The 23,294-nt window shown below is 55.8% G+C and overlaps 1 protein-coding gene across 1 annotated transcript in view; it reads right to left on the reverse strand.

Annotated features, from left to right (window-relative positions):
- The window catches only part of SDK1 (sidekick cell adhesion molecule 1), a 793,009-nt gene that overhangs the window by 190,284 nt on the left and 579,431 nt on the right, over window positions 1-23,294 (reverse strand). The window contains exons 8-13 of the mRNA XM_057750135.1: window positions 16,705-16,788; window positions 12,966-13,160; window positions 10,144-10,260; window positions 8,827-8,994; window positions 6,802-6,904; window positions 4,558-4,734 (exon numbers count right to left, since the gene is read on the reverse strand). Coding sequence (XP_057606118.1) covers window positions 4,558-4,734; window positions 6,802-6,904; window positions 8,827-8,994; window positions 10,144-10,260; window positions 12,966-13,160; window positions 16,705-16,788 — 844 coding nt within the window. The remainder of the gene's footprint in view (window positions 1-4,557; window positions 4,735-6,801; window positions 6,905-8,826; window positions 8,995-10,143; window positions 10,261-12,965; window positions 13,161-16,704; window positions 16,789-23,294) is intronic.

Raw genomic sequence — 23,294 nt, forward strand, 5'->3', positions numbered from 1 at the left:
CCCAAAACCCCTGCCACCAGTGCCCGTCTCCTCGGTGAGCCACAGCTGCGTCCCAGCTCTGCAGGCAACCCTCCAACACCAGCAGGTAGGTGTGGTTCAGTCTCCTATGGGGTCATTGCTCCTTCCCCCTGGGTCCTGGTGAGCACACTTTTTTGTGTGCCCTCCAAGAGTGGAGTCTCTGTTTCCCCCAGTCCTGTGGAGGTCCTGCAATCAAATCCTGCTGGCTTTCAAAGTCTGATTCTCTGGGGATTCCTCCTCCCGTTGCTGGACTTCTAGGTTGGGAAGCCTGACGTGTGGCTCAGAACCCTCACTTTAGTGGCTGGACTTCTGTGGTATAACTGTTCTCCAGCTTGTGAGCCACCCACCCAGCATTTATGGGATTTGATTGCAACGCGATTGTGCCCCTTCTACCATCTCATTGCGGCTTCTCCTTAGTCTCTGGATGTGGGGTGTCTTTTTTGTTGAGTTCCAGTGTCTTTCTGTCAATGACAGTTCAGCAGTCAGTTGTAATTCCGGTGCTCTTGCACACGAGAGTGACCGCATGTCCTACTCTGCCATCTTGATCCTCTCCCACACTATTTCTTTAAATGATAAGTCTCGGTTATCTGGAAAATTAAGCTTCATGACATACTTGACTAACCCATCAGTAGCCGATAAACGAGGCTTTAATATATTCTGAATCCATTTCAGAGAATCCTATCTAACGGCAGGAGATTGTGTCTTGGCACTTCTCTGCCAACTCTGAAAGGAGATAAATGATCAGCCAGTGACTCACAGACAGCGAGTTGCAGACAGGGTGACAAATGAAAGAGATCTGGGAACAATGGGGACCAGGCCAGTGTGGAATCACTTGGTAATTTAAAGAGAAATCACCATCAGGAAAACTGTGCCAGCATAACATCAGACTTAAGCACAGCCACACCCAGGCTGTAGGGCTGATGAGGGGAGGTGTGCTGGAGAAACGCAGCTGGCACAGCAGGCCGTGGGGGGGGCCGCTCCGGCGGCAGAGGATCGGTCTGCATGTCCTGTATGAAAGCACCACCCCTCTACCGCGAAAGGATGCCTTGGTCAAACCCTTGTCCTCTGACTTCACTCTCAGGATGAAGGCGATGGGGACCTGACAACTCTCGAGAGATGGTATTAAGTTGTTGGCTCCTTGTTATGGCTTTGTCAGAAGCGGTTTTATTGAAAGAAACCTCTCCCACTGCCTTGGGGTGCGAGTCTTCCAGTCGCTGGGTAAATTAGGTTTTTCTCTGTACTCCGGGCTCAGAAGGAAAGATGCAATGCTAATTGGGTCTTTAAATGATTAATGGTCAATCCACAAGGCCGTCGTGCCTGGTCCTGCTGGTGTGCTCAGCATGGCCAGAAGCTCTGGGGGTCTGGAGTCACCCCAGAACCAGCTCCTTCCTGTGAGGCCCCAGAAAACTAGCAGGAAGGACAGAGCTCTCCTACCGGCGTCAATGAGGGCTGTGTGTTAATTTGCGGGACACATCGGGAGACCCTCTGGAATTGCAGAGGCCTCTCCTCTTGGGGAGGGGATGAGGCAGACCCCTCAGGAATTAGTCCTCCTTGGGGGTACCCAATCTCAACCTGCTGAGTGGTGCAGGGCTTCCTCAGACACAGATGGGGCACGGGCTATGCACCTGGTGCTGTCCAGGCACGCAGGGCTCTGCAGCAAACAGACACATGAGCATGTCAGAGGAGGAAAGAGAGAAGCCTCGGCCCTGGGTGAGGGGGTGCTGCTGGTGAAAGAGGAGGATGGTGAGGAACAGTAAGAGCTGTGACTGACTGAGTGTCCGCCCCAAGCTAGGTTCCCGGCCAGGACGCACACCTGGCCAGTCCACTCAAACCGCACCACACCCTTTAAGGTAAGTGAACACGTGCCCAGTTGACAGGTGAGAACAGCAAGGCTGAGGCGTGAGGTAGCCCGTCCAGAGTCACGCGGTCAGTGAGCTCTGGGGAGGGGCCTCCAGGCCAGCCTCGTGCGGGGGTGGCCAGTGGCCCTGCGGGGACTGCAGCCTCCCCTCTCGAGGTCCTGCCCCCGCCAGGCTCGCGCAGAGCGGAGGCTCTGGAGCCAACGACCGTGCAAACCAGAGGGAGAGCCGCCCGCGGGTGGCCTGCTTCTGGAAAGCCCACTCGTGAGGCTCCTAGTGTCTATACTTAACAGAGCAGCTCTCAGCTCAAGTGGGGAGGCCGGGAAGCAGGCTTTCAGGCTCTGCTGAAGGACACTGTTGAGCCGTCAGCACCGCTTAGTCACCCCGGCGTGGACGTTCTATTGCTGTCGTCTGAGCGGGTCGGGAGGCGTTACCGGCTGGGTCTGCGCACTCTGAGAAGCACAGACGCCCTGCAAGCCTCGGTTTTGGTTCCTGTCACAGCGATTGCCATCACCAATGTCCCGGAGTCAAGGCCTCATCAGATGTAAAGACACCACGCTCTAACCCGCAACCTTCCCCATTCACTCCAGTTTGGAAGAGCGCAGGGCCTATTACACCAACCATTCACAGGGAACCACCGTCTCCAAATCGGCTCCGTAACCAGTCGTACCTAAATCGGTCTGAATCGCGCATCTGCAAGCATTTCTATATTTAGAGATGAGGTGTTTTACCACTACAGGAAGCCTATTATTTTACAGATACAGCAACATTTGCTGAAAAATGTATTTTACTTAGAGAAAATCAAATGAGCAAGTAGTAGGGAAGATATGTAACTCAGTAGAACATAAAAATTGTGCAAAACAGGAAGAACGCACTATATTGGAAGCACGCAATTTGGCTTCTGCTGACAGAGTCCTTATGAAACGCTACCACTCCTTTATTTGGTACCAAAGACGGATGATCTGAGAGTTGGCAAAGGTAGTTGAAAACCTGTGACTAGCTCAGTGTGTTATGTGAATTCACTGGTCATGGACGCCAACACCATCAACACGTTTTTAAAAGATCCCCACGTGAGCCATGGACGGAGGAGGAAAGACGGGACCAGAGCTGAGCAAGGGTTGGGCGCCCAGCTCTCGACGGTGCGGGGAGCCCAGGGCATGTGAGCACCTAAGGGAAGAGGAAGGGCGGGAACGGAGTGTCTGGGAGGGCCACTGGGGGCCTGCAACATACACCTTCATTCAACCTACCAACGTGTATTTACTGAGCGCCTAAGGTATGCCAAACACTGCCAGGCACGCAACACGCAGAGCCGTGCCGTCCTATGTCGGGAGGGAAGGGATCGCCCCGTGCGATCAGGGCTGATGAGGGCGGAGCAGGGGCTGGGAAGCACGGCGGAGACAGCCTGCGTCCCAGGGGCAGGGAGGGAGCCTGCGCTGATTCCCAGAGGAGGACGCGCCCTTCAGGGCGAGAGGACAGAAGAGCCAGGGCAGGCCGCGGAGGCCGAGGTGCCCTGCATGGGGCTCCGGAGCCCAGGAGGGCAGGAAGAGCCCAGGGTCAGCGGGCCCAGAGGCCAGAGGCAGGGCTGGGGAGACCCCCCGATCTTCTAGGGCTGCAGGCCCCTGTGTGTCCTGACTAGGGTGACCTTCGCTCCCAACAAGAGAACAGGGTCGTGCTGGAGCGGAGCCAGCCTGGGGGCGGACGGGGCTCCCCCAGGCTCTGGAGGTGCAGCAGCCCGCCTGTCTGGACGAGCAGCTGCCCGTCACTAACCCGTCGCACCCCACGCGCGGGCTGGCACGAGCTGCAACAAGCACGGGGGGCCCTGGGCGCAGCGCGGCGCGCGCGCGGGTTTTGTTTATTTGGTTTTTTTTCACGTTTAATCCCCTCAGCCAGCGCCTGGGGATTCAGGGGCAAGAGAGACGCGCCCTGAACGGGAGGCTCAGGGCCCCTCTCAGGGAAGGACTTCTGTCTCTGGAGGCCCTCCTGGGTCGCGGTGGGCAGAGTGCAGCTGGCTGCCGCCCGGCCCGCCTCCCTCTGCTTCTCTAGTTTCAGGTTTTACTTCTGTGCATATGGGCTCGGGGAACATCTGGGGGAGGAGGGAGGAGGACACCATTTTTAAAAATCAAATAAATACGTCGGTAAAACAACCTGGTCAGCAGGCTTTTCAGCTTCCTGCCCGTGGGTGGGCGAGCGCGGAGCACAAAGGTGGACGTGACTGGGGCTCCCATGGGCCCCCCCGGGAAGGCGGATGGAAAGGGCAGCTGCTCGCCCCCCACCCCAGGAGTTCAGCGGACGTAACGGGAAGTGTGTGTTTGCCCACAGAGAGGCAGCCAGCTCTCCTGGGAACTGGGCCGGCCTGATGCTGGCCGGAAGTTCTGACGGGCGTCTTGTGGAAACGTGGACCCGCTCTTGCTCACACACGGTGCCGAAACCGTCCAGCACGACACGGGTCAACGGGGAGAATGTGATAAAAGGGATCAACGAGGAAGAAAACCAATAAGCAAACCATCTAAACCGAGGCTGCACACTGTAATTTTAAGGTCACAAAAAACCCCAGCCCTGTAAGCGTGTGCGTGAGGCCCATGGCGGTGCCCTCCGACTGCTGGCTGGCCACCCATCTCCCGTGTGACGTGTCAGTCACGTGGAGGAGGGGTGACAGTGAACGCGGAGCAGCCGCGATACTCACATCACCTCCAGGCGGGCTGTCCTGGAGTCGTTCCCGCCCTCAGAGACGACGCCGCAGGTGTAGTCTCCAATGTCGCCCGACCATGTCTGGCTGATGAGGAGGGACCCGTCCTTCTCCACCACGACCCTGGAGCTGCCCGATGGGGTGAGGACCACGTTGTCCTTCTTCCACACGTAGCTGTGGGCCAAGCAGACAGTCCTGAGCGAGGCCCCTGGCCGCTGACCCTTCCCTGTCTGTTGAAGAGCGAGCAACTGACAGCCTCGTGAATACAGTAAAAATCAGCAAAATGTCCTCTTAAAAGGGTGATATTTTATGACATGTGAATTATATCTTTAAAAAAAGGAAAGCAACCAGATGCCTTGGTCACAATACAAAGATAGACACTGAAGTTAAAAACAGGACAAAGAAGACAAGTGTGAACTTTCATCTGTCCTTGGGCTCTGGGTGGGGAGTCTGAGGAGCCCTGAGCACACCTGTCACCACTGCCGCTGCACCTCCCACTCCAGCAGCAACGCCCCTGGGGGACAAACGTGTGGCCTGGATGGGAGGCAAGGGCTGTTCAAAAAACCCCAGGGTAGAATTACCCAATTCCTGAAAAACCAGATCACACCCCAGACACGTTTCCTTAAAACCCAACATTCTGGCAGACTGTCCTTAAAACCGCATGTCTTTGTCTTTTCATTCTTTATGACATTTTAGCACACTTTTGTTTTCAAATGTAGGAGGAGCCTGTCCGGCCCCTGTCTGTCCATGGGCAGGGCCCCCCCACTCGTCACTGCTGGATGAGATGGCAGTGCCGGCTTCCTCTCCAAAGTTCTGGACTAGATTTCCAGAATGGGCCCAGCTCTTTGAAGGCTTCACGCACAGAGAGCACAGCTGTTTACAAACTGCTCCTCTGGAATCACCCCCAGACAGAGCAGGCCTGACTCCACCAGAAGGAAGCGAATCAGCGGCTCGCTCTGGGGACAGCACCCAGCGGCCAGTGTCCCTCAGGGCCCGGCCAGTGCCCCTTGGGGCAGAGGAACCCTGAGCAAGGGGTGCCCCAGAAGAGCAACCTAATTCCTTTGCAGGAAGGAAGCTCCGATTCTGTCTGTTTAATCACACGTAAAAAGCTACAAGAAAACCGCAAAGATCGGAGGGGACTCCTCCTCGTGTGCCCTCAGGGTAGCAGAAAACTGCCGGTTGGTCCTTTGTTTGGTGACGCTTCCAAATCAATTAGAAAGAGATGAATTCTTTTCCAGAATCCAAGAATTCTCCAGGTAATCTCTAACTGGTTGGTTTTTTGTTTGTTTGTTTTGCATTCGACATTTCTGTAAGGAAAGCAAACTTGGTCTCTGAGCTCTGGGGAAACTCCAGAGAGGCAGGTGGAGGTGTGGAGACTCACGGTTTGTCCAACACCTGCCCAAGAGGAGTGAGAAGATAGCTTAGTCTCTGAATCCCGCTAGTAACCTCTATGCCAACAGCCACCTCCCTCTGCTCAGGGTGAGACGTCCCGGCAAGAAGGGGGCGTCTTGATTCTGTCTGCCTGACTGCAGGCCTCTGGGGCTGAGGCCAGGGTGAAAATACTGGGATGATGTCTCTTTCTTTCTAGATCCGTTTTCAAGGCTGGTTCTGAAAATTAAAAACTATTCTAAAATGGCAGCTCTCTGGGAAGACGCTTGCCTCGACAGCCGCCTGTGTCTGCTGCCACGCGTCTACCTGGGCTGTCAGGTTTCCCACCAGGACCTTCCCTCCCCGCCAGAGTCACGCAGAGACGCGGTGTCACTGTCCCCTTCGTGGATCTTCTCGTCCTCCAGGTCGCTTCTTTCTGCATGTCTTTCTCTAAACGTGTTAGGAAACCACAGCTGGCTTGTCCACGTGGAGCCAGCCTTGGCGTCTGTCGCGCTAGCGCGGCCCCAGCGCAAACACTGTGGAAATCCCCTTTGATCCCTCTGGGTTTTTCTCTCATTAAGTATCAGCCTCTGACAAGTACGTTTTACAGATAGTGTATTAACCTTGGCAGAAAAATCATGAAAAGCTGTACTGAAGTCATGAAGTGGAACACAGCTCACTGTAAATAATGCATACGGCTGGAGGGGAAAATGGGATCTGTGTGATTAATGACGGAGCCCGGGACTGTAAGGAGCTGTAATCAGGGGTCCGCGGCTGGAATCGAAGTTCCTACAATCCCTCCCCCCCCATCTCTACTCCAGTCCCAGAGCCCAGCTCCGAATGAGCCCCAGCGGGGTGACTGCCCGCGCTGACCGGAGAGAGACGCGGGGGTCGTGGGTGGCTCCACAGTGCAGAGTGGCTGTGGTCCCCTTAATCACCACGCGGTCCTCCGGAGGGTTCACGATGGATGTTCGATCTGGAAAGACACAGGTTGCAACTCACATGAGATTTCGTGCCTGAGCCTTTCCTCCCTCGCGGGGTAATAAACTGGCCATCTGACATCAAAACCTCCTAGCTTTCTCTTATCTTGGCAAAGCCAGCATAAAGGGAAGCACACAGAAATGTCCAGGGGAGGGGAGCGAGCCTCCCTGCCCCACAGGTGGTCCCCGACCTCGGGCCCTCCTGAAGGAGATGAGGAGGAAGACCGAGTGCACATGTTCACCAGGTTCTACCCCCTGAGGAGTCGAGATGCTCTCCCGACAGCCTGGTAACTTCTGCCACCTACACAGCACGTCGTCGTGACTTTACAGAGTGCTTTCATTTAGAGTTTCACTTCATCCTCACAACAATCTCGTGACAGTTGTGATATTACTTCTCCCAGTGATCTGGAAGGAAAACAGGTGCTCAGAAGTGCAGGGTCTTGCCTGATACCACGGGGCCAGGAAGGAGTGGGGCCTGGTGCCTTGTGCAGGCCTGCAACTCCGTGCAGACCCACGGCCGCCCGACACAGCACAGCTGCCAAAGCCAAGGCCCTGGGATGCCCTGCAGTGTGTGTCCCCACACGGCACACCTCTGCGGAGGGCTCTGCCCTGGCACCGGGAACGGAGCCCGGGACGTGGAGTTGTGAGACAGGGTTCAGGGCCCGGTCTGACTGCGTACCAGGGGGGCCTCCAGAGAAAGGCCTCTGAGCTGAGTCTTCTTGTGTATGAAAGGGTGGGGGGGGGGGGGTGGGGGGGGCGGTGCTGCCACCGCTCCCGCTGGGACAGAACAGAGTAGGTGACGTGTGGGAAGAGCCCCGCAGGCCACACAGCACTGCACCAGCCAGTCTAGTGTTGTTATAATTTTGAATCTTAGCAGGTCCACAAAATTTTCTGGTGAGTGACCTATAAGGATGCAGACATCAGTCTTCCACAAGCTTTTACAGTTATGGTTAGTTTTTAGGGACACTGGATGGATCAGAGGTGGCTGATAGAAAAGACCAGAAAATGGAACACAAACCTCTTTTTTTTAGTGCTTAACAATATTGGGGGGATTTGGATTCTTTTCTTTTAAACTTGTGATATGTTTAGAACCCCTAATAAGTTAGAACGGGTCATTTATCAAAGTGGACACCAACTATATCACAGGAAACTAAGCAGATATGAAATGAAGCACAGCAATTTAGTTTTTCTTCAAGGATGGTATTTTAACAAATTACTCACTCATGCAAGTTAAAATTTTCTCTCCTCACATAGATGGCTTTATGAAAACCTGTTAGTGGGCACTGTCTATTGTTCTGAACAATAATTTTTCAGTAATATAGATATGGATGAGCCAGAGAGGATAAAGTTTATTAGCCAGTGAAGCTAAATACTTGGTAATCCAATCCTTATGTTCTGGAAAACACTTTAGTCTGCATTTCAGAATGTTATAGATGAAATAAAAAGAAATAAAAGCTGGAGGAACCACAATGATCTCTCTCGGTTCACTCCTAACATACAGGAACATCCGTATTTAATATATGAGGAGAGTTGGAGTTGGTTATTATGAAAAAATGTTTCCTCTGGGCGTTTAATTCTTGATCCATTTTTCTTATGTGATGCTTATTAAATCAGCCGACCTGTCAGTTTTGTTACTTGAGCTGGTTTGGGGGTAATATCCCTACTCTACTGGCTTTAGAAAGTTAATCTTTTATCTCTCCTGAAACGTCCCCATTAAATCTTTGAATACAGTTTCTAATTATTCTTTTAGAAGCTGAAAAATTAATTACTCAACAGATTTCTCTAAATTAGTTGTAAAAATAATGATTCTCCTTTGATTGGATTAGCGGGTCCAAGGGCACACTGACATCCCTAAGCACAGACGACACGCCGATTAAACTATCATTAACAGAAGTTCCGCGCGGGCTGTGGTCCTTACTCCACACGGTGAGCGTGGCAGACGCGTCCAGGGAGCCCTCAGAGTTGGCTGTGTAGCAGGTGTAGTTGCCCGCATCCTGGATGAAGACAGGGGTGATCTTCAGACCCCCGGACTCCAGGAGCGTGAACCTGGGGACCCGCACAGAGCCGCTGGCCAGAATGTGGTTTCCTGAGGACAGCAGAGGAAACAGGAGCGTGAGAAGCCGGCATGAGGGAGAAGGTGACGCTCTGGCTGCGCCCAGGAAAGGACGGCGGGGAAAGAATCAGGAGAAAGTGGAAATTTCATGCCCCAAAGTAACCAAAGCAGTTTGCTTTAGCATTAACTAGAATCACAGAAATCAAGAACATCCTAAGCGACCAACACTGAGAGATCTGGTTAAACACGTCATGATCCATGTATGTGACTGTTTCCTCTGGGTGACTGATTCTGAGTTTTCTTTACATTTGTATGCATTTGGAAATTCTCTCTATAAAGCTATTACTACATTCTAGATCTGAAAAATGTATGAAATGAAAGAACCCCTCTTTCTGATTAATCGGTAGCTTCCCAGATCTCTGTCTATAAGCTATGGCCCCAGTGCCCGAGTCACACCTTTGAGAGCCGGGAAGCCACCAAGTGGTTTTCTGGGTGCGAAAAAGCTGTAAGTTCTGAAGTTTCACCCAGATACAGTCCACCAAGCATGACCAGTTCATCTACGGGGACGGACCCAACTCAGCGGGGCCTGTTAAGGACGGACTACATGTGCCGCTCATGTAGTGGCAGGTGCGCTGAACGTGTAGACGGGGCTGGGGGCGGGGGGGAGGGCGTGCTGCGAGGAGACCAGGATGTGACACCACTCTTCACAGGAACTGAAAGTACAGTCAGATTCAGAGCACGCGCGTGTCAAGCGGTGGAGGACGCCAACGATCCTGTGCTAGAAGCAGCCTTCCTAGAGATGAAGGAGGATGCACGCTTAAGTGTGAATATCACCAGGGAGGCGCTCCTTCATCTCACAAAGTGGAAGCTGCAGCCGAAATCCGGGCCGGGTGATTGAAGGAGCCCGTCCGGCCCAGGGCCCCCGATGAAGGGCTTGACGGACAGTGCTGTTCGCACGTTGCAAAGAAATGTGAGCTGCGTGCCGCTCACGGGGTCTTGCCCGTCTGACGCCTCCCGGCGCCCTGGCTCTGACCCCTGGTGGGTGCTCAGCCAGTGGCTCTTTGCTCTTTGCTTTTCACTGAATGAACGGGTGCGTGAGAACAGCAGACACAGCCCTGGGCCTGCCGGCTTCGCCTCCTGCGCCGGCCATGCCCTGCAGCGGCGGGATGGGGGGGCGCCTACCTCTCCTCCAGGTGATGGCCGGCCTGGGAGCCCCAGACACCTCACACCTGAGGACGGCGGTCGTCCCGTCGGTCACCGTGGTGTCCTCCGGGAGCCGGGTGAAGGCGGGGGCGACATCTAGGCAGGGGAGGTGAACAGTGAGACGGTCAGTGCCTCGTCCCTCAGACAGGCTCGAGCCAGCCTGGTGGGGTCGTCCACCGGGCCCTTCACAGGCGAGTCGCAGAGATAAGGGTGGCGATAAACAATGAGGCCCCTCTCAGGAGGCCCGTAACCCTCCGCTACCCGTCTCCCAGGGTGGCCTCCCTTTGTCTACAACCTGAGGAGAAATAGTCTCGTGAAGGAATGGACACAAAAGTGAGGAAGAGCAGGAAGAACTGCTTTAGAGGAACGTTAAAGAGAAGAGAGATGTTTATGTAGATACATCAAACTGCTTTCACTATTTAAAACAACAGAAAAAGCTAATTTCTGAATATTATACATCATCCAAAAGGTGACACTTTGACACGTCCCAGGATCTGTCCTGAACGTTAAAATACCCATATTCCAAGGACTTGGGAAAAGAATTTCTGGGATGTGTGGCCCCGCGCGGGGGGGGGGGGGGGGGGGGGGGGGGTCTTCTCCCTCACGAGCCTCCAGGCTCCAGCAGCCCTGAGTCAGACCAGGAGGCCGGGTGGCGCGGCTGGGCTCTGGGGAGGGCTCTGCCGACTCTGTGCTACTTTGTGAAAGATGAGACCGAAACCCTGCCGTCCCAGCCGCGGCCTGCATCGCCCAGACCTCCCGTGGGGGCCCCTGCGGTGCCTGGGCCGAGGCCCCAGGGCAGAAGCGGGCGGGCCCAGCGGACCCAGGGCGGCTGCCCGCCGCTCCCCGCCTTACCCGCCGGGCGCCCACCTGGGCTGGGCCCACCCGGACGACGTGGGGGGCTCCCAACGGGTCTCGAGGCTGCTGCCCACAGTCCGCCCGCGTCACAGCAGGCCTGGGGGCCTCTCAAAGCTTAGATGATGCGGGCCGCTGCCCACTTCGAAGCCCTGGAGGCTCCGCTCACCCCTGCTCACCCAGGGCCCCTTCTCTGCCCGCACACCTGGGCCGGCGTGTCCCTCCCCCGCACCCGTCAGGCACCTGCAGCCCCCACCATGACACCCGTGGCAGGCACGTCCCATCCCCAAGACTCTGCGGGACTGGCTGCTCCCCACCTGCAGGCCTCAGCCCCAGTAAGAACAGTAAGAACCCTCTCGTCTCAGAGGAGCCCCCCGCCCCCGACCCAACCGCCTGTAGAGGAGCCCTCCCTGGCCGCGCTGGGCGTACCTGCTCTTCCTCCGCGGGGCCCTCGCCTCTACCTGAATGATCCTGTCCTTTGCCAACTCTCCCCTCCCCCAAGACCCTCCATCCTGGAAGCACGAGAACCTCTTCCTCACAGCTTCCTCTTAGCTCTGTCGCTGAGCCTCTCGGGCCTCACGGATGCAGATGCTCAATAATCGTTTGTTAAGTGAACGAATAAATAGGGATTGTTTTACACACTATATTTTTCTTTCATTAAAAGTGCTTTAATTAAAAAAAAAATCCATTTTGCAAAACCCTGTACTTACAGAGCAGACACGTAGTGTTATCATTACCACGTATTTATTTGTTCACTCTGCAGTTGTCATGGCAACCAGGTTAAGTAGCCCTCTCATTTAAATTTCCAAACCGATCCTTCTAAAAACCCTGTGAACTGGGCTGGGTTGGTTCCATTTTGAAGAGAAAACTGAGGCGGAGAGAACGCAGGGGATCTGCCCTGGGCCTCTCCCAGGAGCAGGTCCGCCAGCCACCGCCGTGGGCCAAATCCAGCCTGTCCCTGCGTCTGTAAACGAAGTTGTGAAGTTCTGTGGGACAGCCCTGTGTGCGCAGCGTGGTCTGTGCTGCCTCCAGGCTACGACAGCAGAGGTGAGTAGTAGCAACAGAAACCACGTCTCTCCAAGGCGGCAACAGGGACCAGCTAGCTTTTTACAGGAAACAGCTTGCCCATCCCTGCACTACAACATCCTGGCCCACTATTCCAAAACAGGCTTACGTGATTCTAATCGATCAAGACGCAGTTTCCGGCCCAGGTCCCCAGTATTAGTCCTACTGCTTGAAGCGATACTGGTTCCCTGCTCTCCACAACGGAGGAGAAATCTGACCCTGGACAAGGGTGCAGGGAACGTCCCCTAGTTTACCAAAGCACATGCACCAATGTTTCAATGTTGTGTCAGTCTCTTGCTAGTCCTGGCTGACGAGAGCCACGTACACACGGACCGTGATGTGCTTTCTGGAATGGCTCCTACACCGGAAGAGATCAGCGTTTCGCTTCCGAAAGGGCAGACGTGAAAGGCAGGGTCCATAATAACTGAATCCTACTGCGTTTCGCAAGAACAATATCACAGCTATGGGAGATGAAAAGGAAAAGCCACAGACACAATGAAAACCTTTACCTTGACTTTACTTCTCAGAGTGCCAAGGTATTTCTGTTAATGGGATAATAAAAGAAAGTCACAAAAGAACTATAATCGTTCAATAAAACTAAAATAGAGGATGAATATAAAAAAAAGAAAAAAGATCAAGGGAAAAAGACTCGGAACGAGCTGTTCACTCAACAGTCTTCCCAGTCCTCTCCAGAAAAACGGGGGCTGTGTTCCCTCGCGGCAATGAAGCGGTGCGCTCACGTGCCGGGAAACCAGGGCTCCAAGGAGCAGGGAGGGTGCCCGGGACGGGGGCGCTGGGGCTGAACACACACTCGCCTTTTCCGAGGTGTCCATGGGCAGGGGCCCACCCAGCAGGCGCGGCTCGGGGCGGGGGGCAGTACTCACTGGTGACGTCCAGGTAGGTGTAGGTCTGGACCTCCCCGCCCTCGTTCCGGGCAAAGCACTGGAAGATCCCCGCGTCTTCCGGACGCAGCTGCAGGACGCGCAGGCCTCCACCTGAGAGCACTTGGTACCGAGGGTTCTGGAGCTCGCTGACGGCGACCGCATCCTTGAACCACTGCAGGGTGGGAGGAGGGGCCCCTGGGTGGAAGCCGAAACAAAAATCACTAAATTTCAAGAATTCCTCACGTGAGGACTGCATGGCAGTGTTTCAGTGGGCGTGTTCTCACCCAATCATCCCTCCCAGCACCCTGGGAGGCGTCGTGTTTCTCGTCTCCTGTGAAGACGGGGAGGGACAGGCCCGAGGGGAGGAGGGGGCAGCTGCAGGCCCGCCCAGCTCTTCCCACGGCCCGTGCTCTCGTTCCGGACGGCTCCAGCTGTGACGGACCCCAGACGGGGCCTGGAGGAGGGTCTCCGGCTGTGCAGCGCCCTCCTCTGCAGCCCGGGCTTGGGAGGGGTCACCAGGACGGAGACAGGTGCCCCCCCCCCCCGGCCCCCGCCGACGGTGCCACCTCGGGCAGAGCACTTAACCCCCTCCCTTCCCTGCAGGGAACAGGGGTCGCGGCGACCTCCAAGGTGGCTGCGAAGGTGGACTGCGTCTGTGTGCGAGCGCCTCCTGGGGCCCCCGGGACGGCGCCCACTGGCCCTCACGACTAACGGCGACACACGAGCGCCGCCTCCCCGGCACCTGCGGCCGCCCAGGGAGCCGGACAGCACTGGCCCCCGCGCCAGCCCTGCACCGGGGCAGCGGGCGGCGCGCTCAAGGAGCGCGCCTGTGAGAGGAGACACAAGAGGTCCACGCTGCGGCTGCGGGAGAAGCCACCGCGGCCGACAGGACGAGACGAGTGCTGGCGCAGCAGATGGGGAGGAGGGCGTGGGGGCCCCGCCCCCTGCGCAGGAGGGGAGCGCGCTGAGACCACAGCCAGCACTTGACCAAGAGCACGCGGGTCGCGTGGAGGCTCCGTGTCCAGCTGCTCCATCCTGATGATGCTACGGGGAAGACCGAGGCCTCCAGGCAGTGCGGCTGGAGCTGCGCGCAGTTCCACTGCCTGGAGAAAGGCTGAGGTTGGGGCTGGGGGGGGGGGCGGTGTATGCGGTGGACAAGGTCACAGGGCCAGAACCCAGGCTGTAAACGAAGGGACTGTCCTCAGCCCAGAGCACAAGGGCCTCTGTTGGTCGTCCCCAAGTGGGTGTGGTCAGTGCAGGGAACCAGGCGACGATGCACTGGTCCCTGGTGGCCTCGCTGTGTGGGACACACCAGACTCCTCCTCTTGGTGGCTTCTCCGGGAGCCTTGGGGAACCAGCTGAGGGGAGACTGCTTCCCTCCTCCTTCATCCTGAAGCCAAGAAGGGTCAGGCCACCCAGAAGGGTAGACAAGCGAGCCCGACATGGAAGGAGACCAAGGCACTCAAGACAAGAGTCCTGGGCTTTGCTGGGCACAGTACGTGGGCTGTGGGCGTACTGGTGGTAAAGTGCAGAGGCATCTGGGCTTATTTCTAGATCTCAGGTGGTTCTGTGCCTCCGTTTCCCTAAGTAGAAAATGAATTTAAATAAAACATCTTGACATGATTCATGCTCAAAGGCACACCCAAATCCCCTGACTTAAGATACTGCGTAGGTGCAAGACGTCTTCTTTAATAAATAAAGTTAATGTCGTGGAATATTTCAAGATAATGTATTCGCAGATTCTGTTCTTTGCCTTAATTATGTTTCCTGTCACTTTTCATTAAATCAGGAAATTAAAAAAAATCCATTTCAAGGTAAAAGCATAACCAATTCATGTAAAACTCATAATAGCAATTACATGATGTAGCTTTCATAAAGAATAACCACTTCACATGCTGCGACAGTTTCATTGTCAAAATTAAAAGAAAGCAGTAAATTACATGATGGCAACGCAGTCCTGACAGACCTGTTCAGTATATATTTATAAGCCTGTACTTAACAAGCAGTTTACTCTGCAGACGTCATGCAAGAAAAGCATCCTCTTGTCACGGGGAGAGCCTAAGACTGTCACTTATTGAAAAACAATTATTAGTATATCAGGAACTAGGAGTATTTCTATTTTGGGGCAATTTAATGTCAAACAGAAATCCTATCCCTGCAGTATTGCACTGTAAATATTTTATAGCTTCACTTTCACAGAGTTGCTGGCCTTAAAAAGCTGGTGTTTAGACAAAAGAGAGAACAATGCAACCACAGTAGGGAAAGATTTCCACTTGAATCCACAGGACTCTTCTCTCTCCACCTTCTCTCCCGCCGGCGTCCGGGCAGAGCCGGAGAGCAGAGGACAGACGCAGAGCAGGGTTGAGGCGCGCGCCCCCGGACTGTCGGGCTGGGAACTAGAACCACCCGGGAGACGACTCCTCCGGGCAGGAGCGGCGGCTGCAGGAGGCGCGGTGGGCAGCGGGGGGAGGGGACGCTCGGCCGGACGCCCGTCTCTATGCTGACCCTCAGCACTGTCCCTCGCGGCACCTCGCTCCTTCCCAGAAGTGGAAACTGACCCGCAGGTCAGTGGTGTCTGTTCCGCGTCTCAGGGCCTCGGCTCCCAGGATCCGGGCCCGAGCAGCGGCTTTGGAGCTGGTGGACGTGGCGCGCGCAGAGCTCCGCGAGCGACGCCCGTGCCAGCCCCTCCTTCATCTTCTTGTCCCTGTGCCTCTAGCAGGGGACCTAACTTAGCTTCCTGTGGGGGTGTTTCCCGAGCACAGGAGGGAGGTGGTGGTCTCTCTCTGATGCAGCCCTCTGTCCCGTCCGGAAGATTCACGGAAGTGTTAGGAATCCTCACCGTCCAAGCTCTTGGATGGAAACCCCACCCTTAAGACGGGCAGGTATTAACATAAGCGTGCCTTTTCATTTCTTGACTGTCTCCAGAGCACTCACGTAGTTTTGTTTATGAAACGGCCGTAGGAGCCTGTCTCCGTTGGGGCGCTTAGCGTAGCTACGTGTGTGCTGCACACGAAATGGGGACAGAGGGCAGAGAGGGCTCGAGGCTCAGGGACAAGAGGTGGTATTCCCTGAGTAACAAAGGAAAAGTCAACCTGAAGCTGAAAGGGCAGAAAAAAAGAGGAGGAAGATGTCCTGTCCAAGACGTTAAAACAATCCCTCTTCTCTTAGAGTGGATGTGGTCACCAGGCCCTCACCCCAGGGGTGAGAGTGAACTTCCGGCCCCAAGTCTTGGGGGTCGTGTGGAATCAGTGCCTTCGAAGGGAGTCAAGGGGACAAGACTTTGTCTTTCTCTGTTGGGATGGACGGGGACCAGCTTTGCAGGTGAGGACACAAAAGCTCAGCACGGTCAAATGCCTCCCCCAAGGTTACACGCCCAGCAACGGAGTCCCAGTCCATGCCAAGGGCCCTGTTTCTAATATCACAATCAACCTGTTGCTCTCCAGAGGACGGCTCTGCGCTGGAGAGGCCATTTCTGCTCTTCCACTGCGTGGCTGTTTCTCCTGCAGCCTCCCCACTGCCCCCCCACGGCTGCCCACCCCCCCCCACGGCTGCCCACTCCCCCCACGGCTCCCCAGGCTCACCCATGGCTCCCCAGGCTCACCCACGGCTCCCCACTCACACCCACAGCTCCCCAGGCTCACCCATGGCTCTCCAGGCTCACCCACAGCTGCCCGCCCCCCCCACGGCTGCCCGCTCCCCCCACGGCTCCCCACTCACACCCACGGCTCCTCAGGCTCACCCATGGCTCCACACACGATGTCCACGCTTTCTTCTACTTCCACTAAAATCCGACTCTCGGGTTCAGCAGTAAAATATGGTGGCTCTTTAAACAAGAGAAAAAACCAAAACAGCCTCTCAGCCAATGAGGTGTATATTTTCATAATATTTCAGAAGACCCTATAGCCTACAAGAGTTTGAACTCCTCTTAAAAACTATTTTTGAAAACTTCATTAGTTACCATCGTGCACACAAACTCAGAATTCAGTGAGCAGAGGCCAAAGGCAATTTATAGTCTAAGGTTTCAGAAAGCAAATTACTACTCAGGGCGATGGCTACTTTTCAGTTTATGCGCCTGAATCATGCAATATCTTAATTCACATTTTAGAAGGACTATCCCATGAGGTTCATAAAGGCTGATATTTACAGCACAGTATTTTATAGGCTAGTTTGCTTCAGTATCTAAACTAAACAACAACTCATGAAGCATGTCAAATAAAGCACCACAGCCAGGCACCCAGCATGTGTCAGGGAACAGGGCAGCCTATTAACATATTTTTTAAAGTCTTAGCGGTTCCTCTTCTCCAAAATATAGATGTGATACTTCAGTGGAATGCAAAATAATAGCCAAGAGAAGAAAGAAAATGTGCCTTTCATCCACCTTCACCAGCAAAGGAAACCCAACCACTTGTGTATCTCCAGACACCTGCTCGCCTGCCTGTTCAACAGCAAAAAAAGCACTGGTTGTATTAAACAATGAATTTCCTTGGAGACTAAATTGCAATATTTTTCTCGGTTTATCCTGCAGGAATTCAACAGCGCCATAGGCAAGTTCATCGAGTTTTAAGGCAGTAATTATTGCGTTATCATGATAACAAAGGGCTGCTGTGCTCACTCTCCGTGAGATAATTTCCGGGCACTGTCTCCCGGAGTGGTTTATTTCCACTGCGACTGTGCGGATGTGGGTACGATAGCCTGGCATGCCTCCTGTATTGACTGTACCTTTAAAACAGGGTGGGACCTAAAGGAGGAAACAGACACGAAAACTGAGCATTTCCAGGAAGTGATTCAGGAGACAAGGCTGCAGGTCCCTCACGGGACGCGGCTGGGTATCAGCCCTGCAGTCACCTGCATCACTCATGCAGGACAACCTGCTGGGAGAGCCCGTCTGGCCAAGGCCACGGCCGCCAATTCACCAGGTGGGGGTGGAGCCTGCGCTGCGCTGTGTGTGTAGAGACCAGGCCTCCACAGACACTGCAGGGACCCCAGGTTTCTTTTTCAAGCTGGTCTTCATCGCACACGCGTACACACTCAGCCGCGTCCCCTTCGTCCGTACCGACTACAGCAGTGTTGCCTGTGTTCTGACTGCATGACAGCCGCGCCCCGCCAAGGCCCTGGTGCGCAGGCCACACCCCATTTTCAGCAGTGAACGCTGAAGTCCACACCTACCCCCGCGGTCTGGTTAAAGGGACGCAAAGGGAAAGGAAAAGAATTAAGTTAAAATATCAACATCTGCTATGACTGACCACAGTTCTCCTTTCCTAATGCAAACATTTTATGTTGAGATCACTGGAGAATCCCACGCAGTTGTAATAAATAATAAAGATCCCGCGTGTCCTTTACTCAGTTTCCCCAGTGGGAACGTGGCGCAAAACTACAGTCCAGCCAAGATACTGGCAGAGAGACGTGCAGCCTGTTACGTTCTCCTCCCCCAGTCTTGGCTGCACGCATGTGCGTGCGCGTGGGCATGCGTGTGCACATTTGGTCCTATGCATGATTTCGACCTGTGCACCCCACCACGGTCAGGATGCTGGACGGGTCCACACCATGTGGGTCCCCACGCTGCCCTCTGTCACCACGCCTACCCCAAGGTCCCATCCCCAACCTCGGGGAACGGCCCTCCCACGCCCCATCTCTATGATTCGGACATTTCCAGACGTTATGTGCTGGAATCATACACTCTGTATCTTCTGGAACTGGCTCTTTTCACTCAGCACAGCTCCCTTGAGATTCTTCCGAGAGAAGCTGCACTTTGATGGTAAGAATCCACATGTATAGATGCTCAACGCCTACAGGACCAGACAATTCCCGGCACTGGTTACGGATGCCGTCTGCCCCGCTGGCCGATGTCCTGGTGCCACTCGCCCTCACTCTGTAGTGCCCAGGGCTTCCCCAAGCGCCGGGAGAAACCCCCACTGGGGTCAGAGACAAGGGGCCCTCCTCACACAGTGACCTGAGCCTGGCCCGAGCTGACCAGAGGCCTGGCTCTGGGACTGTAGGTGCCTTCAGGGACCCCAGCCTGGCCAGGGCAGCTCCTCCGCGGGTACGGTCATCCCCGCCCGGCCAGGTCCCCTGGGTGCCCGGCGTGAGCTCACAGCTTCATATCCTCTGTGGCCCCAAGTGCAGAGCCGCCAGGCTCCCCGGGCACGTCCGGAAGGGCGGCCTGCCAGAGCCGGCCGAGCGCTGCCTCCTCTGCAGCCAGCGCCTGGGCAGGTGTTCCCGGCTGAAAACCAGGGAGACCAGGTCTGCTTATGCACGTATCGATGCTCCTGCCTTTTCCAGAGCCTTCCAGGTGGCTGAGCAAGCAGAGCAGCTGCGGGGCTGCCGAGGGCCGCGCAGACCCACGCGGCCTCTGGTGGTGATTACGTCGTTTCCCACCTCCACACGCCACCACGTCTCTCCCTGCTGCCCCTCATTCCAGCCAGCTCAGCACGCTCAGAAGACTCTCCTCTCGATCCTCAGCGACGTCTGTGCGTAGGCGGATATAAGGAGACCAGTGGGGGGGCGTCCTGGGCGTATCAGCTGAGGAAGACTGAGGCGACGCGTGGGGAAAATCCGCGGTGAACGGGTCGTCCCCGCCATGGACTTTTCAATCACTTAATCTTCAAAGGGCAAGTGTGTGTCTCAGCTAATTGGCAACGGCTCTTTCTAGAAAGGGTGCCCTGCCAATGTAGGTGCATACCAGACTTCTAAAAATTTATCACATCTGCAGCCCCTGAAAGTGGGGATTGAAACTAACACTTTTATCTCTTTTGAAACAATATGAAGACAACAGGAAAATGTTCTATCCCGTGTGACACTGGCATGTTAAGAAGAGGCCGGCCACACAGGTGGTCCTCCACATCCCCTGGGGGCCACAGGCAGCTCCTCCACTCAGCACCGGAAAGCCTCCAGTCCCCCCACCTCAGAACTGGGGGCAGGGATACCTCCCAGGCAGCCCCCAAATTAGGATCGCTCAGGCTCTCCTGCCCCTGACACTGGGCTTTGACTTCTGCCACGCACCCCCCCACCCCCCAGCTCCGAGCTGCAGGGCTCACAGCACGGCCCAGAGATGCCCCTCCTGCCGTCTGCCCTTCTCCCCCGACCGTCTCAGGCGCTGGCAGAGCCCGCGGTATGCCCTTGGCCCACCATCATCACCCATGCCCAGGTGCCTTTGTCCACCGGGGTGGGCAGAACGCCCCCCAGAGATGTCCACCGCCAACCCCGGCACCTGTGATCACGGCAGGGGGGGCTCTGCTGATACGACTGAGGTCATCGACCTAAAAATGGGGAGGTGATTTCAGACCAGCTGGGTGGGCCCAGTCTCATCACGGGAACCCTTAAAGCAGAGAACTCTCCCCCGCGGGAGTGGGAGAGACGGCAGGAGGGCAGGTCAGAGATCCGCGGGGTGAGCGCCTGGCCTGCTGCTGGCTCTGAAGACGGAGGTGGCTGTGGCCAGGGACGCCTCCAGAACCTGAGAATGACCCACCAGCAGCCAGAAAGGAACCGGGCCCAGTCCCACAACCACACGAGCTGAACTCTGCCAGCCCCTGGGTGTGCTGGGAAGTGGGCCCTCCCCGGGCTCTGGGTAAGAACCCAGCCCAGTCACAGGCTTGGTTGTGGCCTTGGGAGCCCGGGATCCACGAGGCGACACGTCTGTATTGTTTTAAGCTGTTGAGTGTTGGGTCCTTTCTCACAAGAGCAACACAAAGGCCGTCCTGGTTTTCAGCTGGGAACACCTGCCCGGGTGCTGGCTGCAGAGGAGGCAGCGCTCGGTTGGCTCTGGCAGGCCGCCCTTCCAGACAGGCCCGGGGAGCCTGGCGGCTCTGCACTCGGGGCCAGAGCTCCACCGGCTCCAGGGTTTCCCAGCTCAGTCCTGGCTCCTCCAGATGGAATGTCTTCCTCAAGCTGCACGTTCAGACTCGATCTTCAAGGCCCGTCCTCGCGCTCCTTCTCCTGCAGAGCCTCCCTGCCTCCTCGGGCTGGGTCTGCCCCACCAGGTTCCCCTTGGGGCCGATGACCCAGAGGCTGGTCTCCCCACCACGCCGGAGGCCGCTTCAGGGAAGAGTGGGGTCGCACCAACAGCTCCTCAAGCTGCCGTTCCAGTCCTTCTGAGCCAACGATACTTCACGTGACCCTCACGGTATGAACTGGAATCACTCTCTGCAATGTCCACGCTTCACAGACGTGGACACTGAGGCCCACAGAGGCCAGCACGCGGTGCAGTGAGAGCCCAGGCCCAGTGTTGTCTCCAGACGCCTAGAACATCACCGATCCACCAGTGTGTCCGCTCTCCGCAAGACAACCGCTGGGATGGTGCCACTCCCCTCCCTGGGGGACAGTCTGAGAGGTCACGGGGCGAGTGGTGACAACTGGGGGAGTCTTGAGTGACATGCAGACCCACGAGGCAGTTGAGGTGGGACCCGGGAGGGAAAGGCCATTCACCCCAAGCACAGACACTCGGGGTCTGAAGGGTGATGGTCCAAGTCTTGGGTGGGCCTCCCCAAGAAGCAGGCCTGAGACGGGGTCCCCTGCCAGTGGTTTATTTGGGAGGTTATGGGACTCCATCGGGAGGGCGAGGGACCGCTGAAAAAGAGCAGGTTACCAAGGCAGCTCCTGCTGAAGGAGACCGAGCTGGGGAACCCTGGAGCCAGTAGAGAACACAACCTGCACATTCCGTCCCCACCACAGGGGCGAGGAAGCCAGGCTCCTGAGCCACCCGTCCACGCGGCTCCTGGGGTGAATCCCAGCCCTGCCACCTGCCACACGGCCGGCGCCCCAGCCCCCACCAGCGGGCACCTTAACCCCACCCAGCGGGCATCCTGGCCTCACCCAGCGGGCATCCTGGCCTCACCCAGCGGGCACCCTGACCCCACCCAGCAGACACCTTAACCCCACCCAGCGGACACCTTAACCCCACCCAGCGGGCATCCTGGCCTCACCCAGCGGGCATCCTGGCCTCACCCAGCGGGCACCCTGGCCCCACCCAGCAGACACCTTAACCCCACCCAGCGGACACCCTGGCCCCACACACCGGGCACCCTAACCCCACACACCAGGCGCCCTGACTTCAGTGGCCAGAAAAGGCGGCCAGGAAGGAGACGGAGCCTGAGGCATCTGCCTCACTGCGTGGGGTGTGTGGGGTTGGGCAGGTCAGGAAACAGCAGAGAAGCAACAGCCCCAAACTCAGCGCAGGGCAGGTGGAAGAGAACACGGACCACCTAACCCAGGAGGCCGCTTTCCCTGCCGTGTGGAGAGCCATGCGCGTGACGCTGTCTGCAGTCAGACCCTGTGTTCCTGTTTAAACCTCAAAACTTAAGCAATGCAGCAGGGCAGTTGACAGCTGGGGTAAACAGCCACAACCAGCCTGTCTAGTCTCATCAGTAGGAAATAAGAATAACTGGAAGCCAACCTGTCTGCTTTCTTTCCTCTGCATGTTCACGTCGACAGCTCTTCGCACGGTTCCACCAGTGACGGCGCCTTAGCCGGGGACCCTCCCCCCAGGACCGCTGGGCTCGGGGCTATCACCTCCCAGATCACGCCGAGTTGACAGGCCCTTCGGGGTTTTCCCAGGATGACTCACCCACAAAATCCTGTCCCAGCAAATCCCTATGAATCAAGGGGATGTGAATGAACATCCTAGAGAGGCGGGAGTGTCCGTGTGCCTCGGAAGCTGGAGCACGGAGAGATGGCACTCAGGAGGACACAGAAGCAACCTGTTCTGGGGTCCAGGTGGAAATGCAAAGCCCATGCTCACGTGACAGATTTAAATGTTTTTAAAAGGGAATTATGATGGAAACAAACGTTCTAGTTTACAGGGAGATAAATCTCTTGTTTAAATTACCTTAAAATGTTTTAACACAATATAGTCCTGTCTGCTGGAGATTTACACATCACGAATTTTAATTTGGGTTCAATCTATAACGTGCTGTGCTCACATAGCTGTAGATCACCCCCAACAGAAAGGTCCTCGCCAGGAATGCGGATGGGGTATTGATGTCTCTACAGCGTGGATGAGAAAGGCAGCAGAGAACCAGCTCAGATCCCTAGCGGAGAATCAGGGATGATCTGTGACTCAAAACCTGCCTTCCCCAATGCTTTGAAACCCGTGTGCGTCTTTCACAGGGGCTGACAGGCTTGCGTCACGTGAGCCTGGCAGTTAGTTTCAGGCCACAGAGCCATTTCCTAACGATTTAAAGGGATGTGACACACTCAAGGCAAACTGCCTTTTATGCAGCATTTCTTCACACTCTTGTTAATTTCTTATGAAAACGCAAGCTTTTATGTTTTTTTAGTTTGCAAAGTGGCAAACTGCAAAATATGTTACGTGGGAAGCGAATGCTCTCGAAGGGC

The sequence above is a fragment of the Hippopotamus amphibius genome, chromosome 9 (genome assembly GCF_030028045.1).
Source record: "Hippopotamus amphibius kiboko isolate mHipAmp2 chromosome 9, mHipAmp2.hap2, whole genome shotgun sequence".
NCBI classification, from domain to species: Eukaryota; Metazoa; Chordata; class Mammalia; order Artiodactyla; family Hippopotamidae; genus Hippopotamus; species Hippopotamus amphibius.